General features: G+C 35.3%; 1 protein-coding gene across 11 annotated transcripts in view; it reads right to left on the reverse strand.

Moving 5' to 3' along the window:
* The window catches only part of STXBP5 (syntaxin binding protein 5), a 118,579-nt gene that overhangs the window by 13,903 nt on the left and 91,339 nt on the right, over nt 1–13,337 (reverse strand). For 4 of the 11 annotated variants that reach the window (XM_049800569.1, XM_049800568.1, XM_049800567.1 and 1 more), the window contains 4 exons: nt 11,635–11,694; nt 11,493–11,540; nt 4,464–4,514; nt 32–271 (listed from right to left, as the gene is read on the reverse strand). In XM_049800569.1, the coding sequence (XP_049656526.1) occupies nt 32–271; nt 4,464–4,514; nt 11,493–11,540; nt 11,635–11,694 (399 nt within the window). The remainder of the gene's footprint in view (nt 1–31; nt 272–4,463; nt 4,515–11,492; nt 11,541–11,634; nt 11,695–13,337) is intronic. The other 7 variants (XM_049800577.1, XM_049800576.1, XM_049800573.1 and 4 more) reach the window with 2 other exon arrangements.

The raw sequence follows: 13,337 nt of genomic DNA on the forward strand, positions 1-13,337 counted from the left end.
CAATGCTTTAGCACATCTGCTTTGTACATACCACTAGGAGAAACAATTACTGGCTGAAGAAGTCTTTGCTCTCCTCCTGGGGGTAAGTTCAGTACAATGACAAGCACTGTACCCAGCGTGGTCCCAACCCACAGGCATGGGGAAGGCGATGTATCAGTCTTTCTTGTGAAAGTCTCACAAAAATGAAGAGCTGAAATTGCCTCACGTGACTCTTTATCAATGCTAGTTACACTAGAACTCCGGGATCGACTGAAAGAGTTGTCTTTGACATCTGAAAATAAATCAATTTAATTAAAAAGAATAGCAAAATGCAGGTATTAAGAGAATTTGGATTTTCTTTTTTGTTCTTTAGCATGAAATATATTCTAATACCATGCCATTGATTATTACTCCTGTATTCTTCCTTAGTCATATTTTCTTTTAGCCCAGTTTTCAACACTGTATTCTGAACAAAGTGCCCAATCTTGTTTTGCAGAGGTTGCTATTAGTTAATTGTCATGAACGCTTGTTATGAATATTTCTGTCTTCTTAGGACAGAGGATAACAGTCAAACAGGACTCTTCCTTTAAAAACAAAAAATTGAATTACAAACCTCTCTGCAAATTAGTGCATTGATCAGATGAAAAAAATCTTGGCTTCCATGGAACACGGTTTAATAATCTTATGAAGTTGCAATTAATTTACTTTAAGAACTGCAGTGACATCCAGACAGCATGATACCATGTAACCTGTAAGGACTCGCAATAATATTGTCCCGCTTTAGGAAACTGTATGGAGGAGGTCTAACAGGCTATTTACACACACCCAAACTTTTAGCAAGAGAAACATCAAATGCTACCAAATGCCACCTGGCACTGGTATGAAAAGCTGAAGACTTCCATTTTGAGTACTGTACTGTAGTGCCAGAAACAGCACTAAAACTTTTCAGGCCATCTTGCTCGCTGCTTGGCAAATAAGGTTCTCTTAACAGAGAATGAATTCCAATATTAACAAAAGCTCAAACCAGTAAACTTGCTGCTCCATTCTAGCTGTGCACTATCTGCACATGTGGTGATACTTAACACATCAGCACATCTGAATTTATCTGTGCATTCACAAATTAATGCTTTACTTTAACTCATCATTCCAAAATTTTAGCACAAGACAAACCTTACTAGTAAAACTTTGATGCAATTTATATAATGACTTCTGAAAAATTAAATTATTGTTTTGGATCTTTGGGTAGGGTATAGATGCAACTGGCATCTTTAAGCACATACTTTCTGGAAGTATCACTATGCTAATTTCATTAAATTATCGCAAAACTTTCTACAAAGAACATCTAACATGCATTTGAAAAAGCATACAAACTAGTTTTCAACTGACTAAATACAGACATCTACTCAACACAAACAGTGAATCTTCTCAGGAGATATTTGTCTCATTCCAGCAAGGATAGAAAAATTATCGTCCTGCTGAACGCTAGCTAAGTCAAATGTAAAACATGGATTACAGAAAGAAACTAGGTCAACCACTCAGATGTTGACATGCTAAGTTTTCACATTTAAAAAAATCAAATCTAGAGTAAACCAGTGAAAACAATTATTTGTTTTTTATAGTTCTTCTAATGACCACAACCTCTTAAGATGCTTGTTTTTTCAGGCTTGAATATTTACTAACAATGTTTTTTTCAACTCTAACATGGATTAATCAGTCTGAATATAATCATACATTAACTGCAACAGGCATAAAATTAAATGTGCATTTGTTGAGCTACATCTGGTTGAATATTTGAAGAGCATGTGTACAAATTCCAGAAGCATTGGAATGGACAGGAAAAAGCCCCATAAAAATTAACTTGCCAGACAAATCAGGCATTGTGGAGAGTGGCCAACTCGTTCAGAAGAGAGAACCAAGGGTAAAGAGTTTAACTGCCTTAGTGAATATTATTTATCCTGAAGTCAAGGAAGAATCTATGGTTAGTTAATAGATTAGTTTCAGACGAAGAGGAAGGAACAACAGTGTGCTGATCCACTACACACCACTTCAGAAGGATGGAAGGATGAGACTCTCTTGAGCAACTAAACTGAAGGATAGGACCTTGTGGCAATGGTACCTAAATCATTTGGATTACAACATTGAAAAGCAATGCTATAATGCAGACTAGAGTGTGTTCAAGATATCCTCCACTTTCTAAAGCAGAAGTTAAGCACATAAGAAGCACAAACTTTAGATTTTGTTATGGCTATTTAGGGAGGAAAAGGGGTAGGTTTAAGATCTAAAGACAGAAGAGTAATTTGAAAGAACAAGATCATGGAAGAGTAGGTTTCAAGAAGCCATGGAAAGAAAGGAGAGAAAATGATAAGCATAATGAGCTTGGGAGAAAGGCATTTCAGGTGTCTCCTAGAGCCAGTAGATATGGCCACATAAGTGACAGAAAAAATACAAGCAAGTTGACAATCTTTGAAGAACACTATGCAAAAGCTATCCCACTAGGAGAAAAGATAGAAGTAAAAATAAAAAAGATTATAATTGCCTAAGGAAGTTATTTACAGACCTGAAAACCTAGAAGAATTTTACACAGAACTAAATGAGGCATCTAAGTGCAGATATCCATACATATGCAAAGCCAAGCAAAACCAAAGGCTGTTACAATTCAGATGGTACAAACCATTTTATGAGTATACCAGAAGTGAGATGACAAAAAAAATAATCCATTATTTCAGCAGAAAGAACAGCAAGTATTAAATGATGTAGAAAATGCTGAAACTCTTTCAGGATCAGAAAGCGCTGAAAGATTTTAAGCATTCTCTTTTCTCCAGTCTTCATTAAAAAAACCCCACAACACATTTAAATACTTATTGCTATCAAAGAACTGGGAGTAAAACAACAGTAGAATTAGAATTAATTAGATAATATTTAAATACAAATGTGTTCTAGTTTGCAAAGTATGACAAAAGTCACCCTAAACTGAAATCATCCCTAATAAATTAGTAAACATAGTAAGGAAGAACAGAAACAGATTGAAAAGACAAATCAAAATTTTCTGCTCTTTCTTGCCAACAAGGCCAGTTAAATCCCTCTAGTTCTGGGCACAAGAGCTCTAGAAAGATGAAGAAAAATTCCAAGTTCAGAGGAGATTAACAGAAGCCATCCTAGATTTAGACAACATAACCTAAAAAAGGAAAGGAGAAGGAACTGAATTTTGTAAAAAAAAAAAAAATCTGTAAAAATGAAGATTAGAGATATGATGACAGCTTTCAACAGCATAAAAGATGACTAACAAAAAGATAGGGAGTACTTGTTATCCCTGTTCATTGTGGAAAGGACAAGAAAAAGTTAATATGGAAGTAAGGAAGTTTGATTAAATAACAGGAAATTTGTCTTAATATAAAACATTGGAACTTTCTGTCTGGGAATTTTTCTAAAAACTTATTTATTGGAGGCCCATGAATAAATGAGAGGTTAAATTGTCAGATGTCTGGATCCTTGCCATAGCAATGGATTAAAGGATGAGGGTTCCTTCCAACATTTCTCCGAGTAGAGCAAGCTGTAATTGTAAATCAGGGTGGTCCAGCTCAGTTTCAGGATATTCCAGTGCCATGGACTCTTTCCTTGCTGATAGCAAAAGTTGCCAAATACACAGCTTTGCAGCTGCCAGTCTGATCCTGGTCTGTCTTCTGCTGGGGTTGTGGTAGCAATTCTGCTGCAGGAGGGGGAGCAAGCTGTGGCAGGCAGAAGGCAGCTTTCACATTCAGGCTACATTCTACTGCTGTAGGTCTACAGCTGTCCCCCATCATCTTTAGAGAACAAGGCAGGAGAGCTGGATCTGATCTACAAGCTGGCAAAGTACTAAAAAAATAATAAATCTACTCATTTGTATGACGTTTTAGTTATCCAATACAATGACCTTTAGTACTAACAACCTCAACTGAACTGCTTCTTATACAAAAGAAAGTTACTGTGCTTTTACAAGAAAAAATAAATTCTCAGACTGGTCATCCATCCAAACAGCTGTATATTATTTTCATTTAGAGAGAGTGGTCACAAGACAACATTTGTAAAACTATGTCCAATTATTTGTTGAGTGGACCTCAACATATCCTGTTATTCTTAAGATATTTCATTTTTCAATTTAAAATGTATCAGATGGTTCAAAACAGGAAGCAATTTTCCTTACATTACCTGTTTATTCACACTTTTGCTATCATAGCACTACCGATAAAGTGAGTGACAGATGCCTAAAAATTATGATGAAAGTGCGATAAGCCACATACAAGATTTGCAGGCTTACCTTATGATGACAGCAATGACATTTTGTGCCTGAGAGCCCCCAAAAAGAGTGGAATTAAAATTTTAGTTCTAGACTTCAGATAAATGGAACAAAGTCATGATAGTTTACATAATTTAGGACTCTCACTTCAATGTACTCGCATTCTGTAAAAACAGTTTTAGTAAAAATAAAATCAACTATGTAAACTTACCTAAATCAGGCTTTAACTCAGTTGGCAAACTTAGCTTCCTGGACATCTTTGCTGAAAAGTGAAGTATATCTTTTTTTTAAAAAGGAATAAACATGATTCTGCTGGCCTTTATTTGCTTCTTTCCCAATAGTTAATATATCATTGTTTATTACATTAATTGCAGTACTTAACAGGTTTTCTACTAAAGCACAGCCTCATTTCCACAAGGGAGGGGTGCAAAGTAAAATGTGGCAGATACCAAAATCCCCAAAATACAGCACTTTGACTTTTGCCAAGCTTTATTTCTGCTCAGGCTTCAGGCAGAACTTGATGGATTGGATGGATTTAGCTTTGGCTCAACCTCAAGTTTTATCTTCTCAGGTGAGAGGACAGAATATGGACTCTTGGCTATTGCAAGAATGTGCACTGAAGTTTACATAAAGTTAGCATCCCATCCTCTCTTCTTCTGCCCTACTTCCTGATCAAACCCAAGGTATTTAAAAAAGAGAAAAGATGAACTTTTAATTACACTAAAACATTAATGCACACGTGTAAAAAGCTAGTAATCTGAGATGCAATCTGTAACCATGAAAACGTTACAGAGAACAGTTATAAAATCAGCAGCATACAAACAGTTGTAGCACTGTCAAACAAAAGATAGTATAATTTTTATTATATTGCTGAAGTCAAAAACAGCATTTGAACTCATCCCTGACTTGGAAAATTCTCTTTATAGGAATGGAAATCTTGTGGTCCATTTAAAATGCAGTACAGTATTAACAAATGCTGCTATAATAAAAGTCACTAGTAAATTAGTAGCCATACATCCCTCTTCCAGCTTTCAACAATTACTAGAGAAGGAATAATTTTGATGTATCTTAACTACTAGACCAGGGCTAGACTCTGAATTTATTTCCCAGCCACACGCTTGAATTGTGATGCATCATTTAATTCTTCACCATCTTGTAAAGGTAATACTTCTCTACCTAAAGCAGATGTGGACAATAGCCTTATAATTCTAGGAGTACCTTGTAATGGATACCAGTCATAAAGCAGCCTGAACCTTGCGGCTTCTCTCAGCTAAAAATAGTTAATTTATTCTAATTACCATTTTAACAGAAATCATTCTGTTTTCTACATATCGTGAAAAACAGCATGTGATTTAAAGTTACTTCCACTCCTTCAGAAAGTGAAATACCTCATTGTATCATCAATTACGTTCATCAATATTGCAAATGCTAGTTATCTGAATAGTTGAACAGTTTTATTCCTGTCATACATTACAAAAATTTGAGAATAAGACTCCAGAAATAATCTTCTAATTTCCTTCATGTGTCAATGTTACAAAGTATGTCCTATTCAAATTAAATTGAAATTACTTACTCTCAGAATGAAATGCTAGTCACTTTATTTTACTGCAGGCTGAAACTGAAAAGGGCAGTCTGACTACATGTTTTCTACCCTCATCCTCATGTTGGCACTGGCATCTGCCTAGCTTAATGGGGAGGCCAAAACTCATTTAAATGAAATTTCTGCCAAGGGTTATTTTTAACAAGATCAACTCCTGCTCCAGATCAGAGCTCAGCTATACAAGCAGAAAAACACGGTAAAAAACAGCACTAGTGACCAGGAGGTCATCTTTTTGCTGTCAGCTTGAACTTACATCAGCTTGAAAGGAGATCATGAAACTTCACCTGGAATTATGAGTTATAAGATGGGCATTCCTCATCGTAAAACTTGTTTTCTGTGTTAGTCATGTAAATCATAAAAGCTGAGATACTGAGCAAAAGCTCAAGTATGCACACAGAAAATAAACTTGAGTTATTTTTGGCTTTTCACAGCTTTTACCATGTGTGAATACCAGCAATGATTAATTAGTCACTTTGAAGACCAGACCAGTCACTTTTGGCTTTTCAAATAGAAATGTTTAAGACATGATTTTAAAAACTTGGAGAAAACTGACAAAAAAAAAGATACTAGGTAACAGGTAATATAGCAGGTAATAAGCAGTACAGGCAAGTGCGTTAGATTCTAAGAGTCAGTCCCCCCATTTTAGCTTTTTGCTCCTTAGCAAAAGGCCAGCTGTGTGAACTAGTTTGATAAGGTAAAACAAATTTGTTACACATCATTTTCTACAAACACTGATCTATGCCTCATTAATAGGACAAGAGAATACACAAAATGTTAAAACAGAGTCATTGCTAGAAAATGTGCATTAATGTGCTATGCAAAAAAATACATTTGAAAACATACATTAATGTGTCAAACCCCTCAATAATTCAAATGTAAATAGGAAACAATAAACTATTTACATAGCAGTACTGCCATCTTGTGTTTAAAGAAAAAAGTGCCTAAAGATGCAATAAGAAAATAGGAGTACTTTGCCAGCTAAGCCATTTTTAACTAACATTACTTAGTATAAAAGAAACCTGCTTGTATTCATATCTGGCTTATGGTTTACAATAGTTTTGGAAAATTCAGTTTTGCTATGCCCCAGATGGAAAATAGCAACATGATAGACAACTTCTATGACACAAAAGATACAAATCAGAGAAATGGAAGAGATACGATGGAGATCTACAGAGAGAGCGCTCAATGTCAGGCTTTTTACTCCAGTTGTACAACAGGGCAAAGGTGACGGTGACTGCTGCTGCTGGGTGTAGCTGACCTTAAGTAGCTGTCATATCAGGGTTTAATACCTCTCTTGGTGGTGGCAGTGGTCACTGAAGTGTTTACAGCTAAGACTACCCTTCTGTGGCTGGTGTGCACCAAAGAAACAGAGACAGGAGAGACATTTTGCTCCTCCTAGCACATTGCTGCTCAAGGCAACAATGACTATTTTGCCTGTGTTTAGAGCTACATTTAATACTCCTCTAAATTAGAAAACCTAGAGTCATACACACGCACACCGTCCCCCCCCCCCCCCCTTTCTGTTGCTAATATATATAACATGAAAGTATGACATTAGAGAAATGTCCAAAACCAACGTTCAAGATTCTTGGAGATTTCTCATAGGTGAGGCTTGAGGGGGCAAGGTGTTAAAATACAAAGGGTTACCTTGGCATAGTGTGTTGCATTTCAGCATAGAGGAGTCTCAAGCAATTTAATGAAGAAAAACTGAAGGTTGAGACATGACTGAACTATCAATAGGAAGCTGTGGCTTAAAAGTAATAGTCACATTTTATTTGCAGTGGGTTATCCTGAGCTGATACTTTAGAATGTATAAGCACATCAGTTTGAAAGCTATAGAGTAATTACTCACATATTCCTTATTTAAGGAAACAGTCTAAACCCTTTGAAAAAAATCTGAAGATTATAAAGGAGACAAGCGCCTCGGTGTTTTTACAGACAAAAAGAACAGTTAACATAAAGCCTATTTCATTTAACATTTCATGAGAAATAACTAAGCAGCGTAGAATGTTAGACATACCAAAGTTTCCAAATTATTCTATATGTGCCAACTACACAGAAGTGAAAGATTAACATTACCAATTTCAAGATGCTTAAAGAATTGAATACTGTACTGGTGACAGTACAATAGAGAAATAGATTATCAATGCTGAAATCTCTAAATTTGATATCAGAGTAATAAAGCCATTTTACAAGAAAACGTAAGAAAAGATGTACTTGATATATCCAAAATTAGACCAAAGTACAAAAAACACATTCAAAGAAACAGTCTTGCTCTGACATTAAGGCAAATAGAGAACTTAATTATGAGGATCTTAAGATTTGATTCCATGAAGAGCATTAACAGTCAATGACTTTAGCACCATTTGAAAAATTCAGGTGTACACTTCAAATGTAACAAATGTACTGGAACAGTTATGAAGGTCTGAGAGTCTACAGTATTTTGCATGTACCTTTACTAAAGCTTCTTCCAGAAATGGACGTTACAATAACCCTTAACTTCTGACCTGATTTGTAGCTGTATATCTAATTGCATATATCTCTTCATGCCAGATAATTAACTGACCAAAGTATGAGTAAAACAGCTTAAGATTTTGCTTCCACTGAAGCTGGATCACAAAGCTTTTCTATAAAAATGACATGGCCTTAAAAATTAAATACTTCCTACCAATTCTTCTTCCTGTAAGTTCATCTATTCGTTACACTTCTCTGTACTACTTCACAGCACATTATTTATACTTTCAAATAGTTGCCATTCCCAAGAGAAATGGCTGCTTTTAATAATGGACACAGTATTTTCTATAGTTTCTAAAAACGGTTAGTTAAACCAAGTATCTCCACATATCCAAGGTAATTGCAACTTTTCCAAAGTTCACCTCTGATGCAAATAAAAAGGAAATGTGACCCAAAAGCAACATACTCACAATAGGTCTTTAACTTGAGTTACTATCCATTCCTTAGCATGGAACATTCACAACTGAGTATTCAGAAGAATAAAACAGAAGACCAACTGATCTTAACAGTATATATGGGAAAGCTGAAGTGTTGGTACATGAAGCATTTACATTTTGGTTTATTTATGCTATTTTTGCAGTCTTAGATGGTTTTTGATCCTTTAACAAAGCAAGAATCCTTGTCTGACACTGTCAGTAATGACAGAAACCTGTAGAAATGAAGATGTCTTTACATAAATTCCAATAAAGTGATTAAATTGATAATGGCTTCATATTTCTAAATGCATGTGTATTATGTTACAGCCCTATCACCGAAATGAAATTACTTTGCAAGCAGTATTCCCTTACTTATTGTTCCCATGTGACAAAAACCACAGGAGTGATATTAAAAGCAACTGAAGTTATCAATGTAAACAATTCTTATTCTGTTTCACAATCCATTTGACAGGTTATATTTCACATATTGACAAAGAATGGAAAGAACTTGAACTGACTGCACTATATGCCAGTGCAAAGAGCTACAACTGTCCTATGTACAAATTCATCCATGTGAACACAGTTGATGGTAAACAGTATTTCATACAACATGAAGTTAACAACAGTGACGCTCACATTTTACAAAACTCATTGTCCATTCACATTTAGTTGGTAATTCAGATTAAAACAATGAAATACAAAACCATGCAACTATTAACAACAAAGAAGAGGTGTTTTACTTACATGGAAGAGCTTAGAATGTAAATTAAGAAAGAGCCATGCAGAGTAAACATGCCAGATAAGGTATAGAAAACATGGCAGCGAAAAAAACCATTCAGTGCACAGCATCGAACCACTCAGAAGTCTAACAGAATACAGATGAAATAATTAAGTTCCTTCAAACTTCCAATAAACTGTACAAGTTACACAAATCACAGTATGGGCTGACTGGGAGATGCTTATGAATTACATGTCAAATGCATTATTGTCTCAATTAACTCTGTATTTAACTTATGCCCTGAAGAGTGCATTACTTGTAAATAAATGTTTTGCTTTTTTAGCTGTGAAAAACATTCACAATACTTTCAGTTGAAAGGCTTCAAGCTGAAGCAGATGTCAACATTTCTAGAGAAATCATTAACATGCCTTATGAATACTGTAACTTTACTCTGAAAAAAGTAAAAAAAAAATGAAGTCGCACTCAAACATACTATGTTTTTTGCACAAGATAAGCTGTCTTAAGTTCAGAAGAGACTGCTTTAGGACAAAGGGGAAACATTACATCATCAACAGGCATTGATACAACATGTACAAGATTAAGTGGTGTTGTTCTTGTTAGAAGAACTGAATGTAAGTTTCTAGTTAGCCTGAATTTCCTTTAGGAGAACATAATAATCAATACTCATGTAAACAATACTCAGTTTTTAATAATTACAGATGACTTGATATATTATTGACAGCCATTTGCTTTCTTGAATTATCTTCAGGCTTCCACTGTCTCAGAACTCATCTTCCATAACATTTCTGCTACCAGTGCAAGAAGGGCTCAACATAGTACTAAAAAAAGGGCATACTCTTACTCTTCCTCATTCTGTACCTCAGATTCCAAAGAGAACTTCATCATACTCATATTTATCTCACTTAATTTTAAATGATTCTTATTCTCAATTATGGAATTGTGATGAAAGAGATTAATGGTTTAGGATAAAAGTTAAATTCCCAAACAGCAAAACCAACGGAGATTACCTGAAATCTCTTCCTCCCTATTCTTAACCTATGGTTCCACACAACCTATGAAATAGTAATTTAGCAAACAGTTTTACTATATAAAGTAGTTTCAACCTTTTGATCTGACTAAAGAGATGAAGTGAAATCCTCCTACAACGATATACTAGCATACGAAATGAAAACAAAATGAACCATTAACACAGTGATTCTGAAATGAAAATAACCATATCCTGGTTATGGAAGAAGAAAGAGTCCCTTCCCCCAAATTAAATCATACAGCCTCTCGCCTTCATTCATGTAATGGCCCAGTTGTCAGAAGCAGAGTTAATTTCCATTCCAGTCATAAAAGGGTTCAATCTACCTGCATACAACATATTCCAACACAATTTTGTCACCAAATTTTTTAGACACAAGTCTGGAGCTGGTAGAGTATTGTGTCACTGATGGATGCAGAAAAGTAAATACAGTTCTGGAACACTAACAGGGGGTACTTATATATAATGAAGTTCTCTTCCAGACAATTAAATGAAAACATGATACAACCTCTATCTTGACCATAGTCATATGGACATCTGACCATATGGCTATGAATGCAAGACATAAAAAGAAACTAAATCAGCCACATGTTCTCAAAGAGAGTGTACCTTTGCAAAAGTAGTGGAATGATGTTGTCACTCGCATAGACTGAACTCTTAGTACTGATTAGAATTTCACCCATCCAGAAAATAGAGAAGTGCAATTGTAAAGTCAGAGAATTTAAACCACTAATATCATTGATTTTTTTAGAAATTATTGTGCCCAGTGTGTTTAGTACAGAAGCAGCCCACAGAATAACCAATTAGCATAAAGGATGAAAAATTAATAACGTAATGCATTGAAATTTGAATTTTTTTTTTTATTATTTTATTTTTTTTCTGCTGGGTTAGTGTTGCATAGAGTAAGGCACTGGATTAGGAACAGAGCAGAATTTTCTAGTTCCTACCTATGTCATTGGCTACCATCTTGGAAAACTTTCTGCTTTTGGTCTTCACTGTAAATAATATTTTAATAAAAAAGATCAATCTAAGTGTATCAAAGGATGAACTGAAGAAAAAATAAGGTTATAGAAAAGAAAAATACTGTACCCTTTTCTATAAAATTATTCATTTTTTGATCATCATCAGAATTGTTTGGTGAACCAGAACCTATGAGTGAAGACAGAATGAAATGGATATACAAAGATATATGTTTGACAAAACCAATGTTTTAATACAAGCTTTGAGTTTAAAGAAAATACAAAGATATATTAATATATCAAATACTGATACTGGTATTCTCTGTGGCTGTACTAGACACTATAAAATCCAAATTATTTTGGTATGACAGGAATTCTGCGATATTGAGATTAACCACAAAAATGATAATGCAAGGTAAAATGTTGCAGAGGACAAATTTATTGCTAGAAATATTTCCCTCATTGAATAAAATGCTTATGTTTAATAGCTAGATTGCTGTTCTAATCATGGTTCCAGACACAAAGATTAACCTAAATTATAATTCACAGAACACTGCTGGAACAATAAGCTCAAGTTTGAAAATTTGGGGGTTTTTTTCCAATGCAGTAATTCACTTTTGGGTCACAGTTCTTCAACTGTTCTGCAGCCAACTTGGAGCCAATGCTGCCACCTGGGATTTTTCTGAATCCTTAATACTGAAAAAACAGTGGTGGCTATAGGCCACAACTTGAGGCTTATGATTGTCATGAAATTAAAGCTCAGTTCAACTAAAAAATGCCAAATGTCATTGGATTTTCTATTCTTATTTTACACTTTCACAATATAATGCAAACATTTTGACACTCATGAACACAAAAACTTGACAGTTTACAACACTATGCAATGTTTTATGGCTCAGATAAATGCCACTGGAGCCTAAGCTTATTACATTTTAACTTCTGTAGGAAAAAGCAGGACATAAAGTTATTATTTCTCTTGCATTTTCACAGTATTTCCATAGTACTGTGTTATTAAAACTGCAGGACACTCTCCTAACTTGCATAGGCAGGTAGTCCCTTTCACAGTCCTCTGAACTGTATAACCACCCACTGGAGGAAGTCTAATAGAAGTTAGCTTCCACTTCTCTTCACCTGGGCACAGAAAGGTGGAAGAGTTGGAAGATTTAGATCACTTGAGCAAATGCAGACTTCAGCCCAAACAGTGACTGGTCTGTTTTACAGATCATATTCTAACAGTCAAAGCCAATAGTGTACTTAATTGCAAATCCCATCCTCCAATCTTAAAGCTAGTAACAAGCAAACTTTTTGTGCTAGTGTATTTTTCTCTTTACTAGAGAGCCTCTAGACTGGAAAAAGTTCATTTAATCTGGCCTCTGTCCTGCATCTGTGCAATTCTGTGCAGCTGATTTCTCCAAAATGTCCTCTCTTACCTCTCTGAAAGCTGTATGCCATTTTCAAGCTTCCTTCCAGTCTTGTGCTCTTGCCCAGAAAAGATATAAACCTTAAACCAAACCTAAGGAACTGCAGCTCTTCTGTCTTCACAAACACCACCAAATGATTTCCCTACCAGGGAGGTGCCTCCCTCCAAGTACATTTCCCAAAGGAAAACTGGAGAAGCCTGACATGAACCTTATCTCATTCACCAAGAGCTGGGAGGAAAGGACAGAACTGAGGGAAGCAAGGCACAGTCCAACCTTGCTAGTTCAAGATTCTATTTTACAGGGGAACACAACAGTGGCTTTCCCCCTCCATCTTTTGTCCATTCACTATTTTTGGTACTTTAGACTTATTTCTCTTCAATATTGTGTGTGTACCTAAGACATTATATGCTCT

This window comes from Accipiter gentilis, chromosome 5 (assembly GCF_929443795.1).
Source record: "Accipiter gentilis chromosome 5, bAccGen1.1, whole genome shotgun sequence".
Classification (NCBI taxonomy): domain Eukaryota; kingdom Metazoa; phylum Chordata; class Aves; order Accipitriformes; family Accipitridae; genus Astur; species Astur gentilis.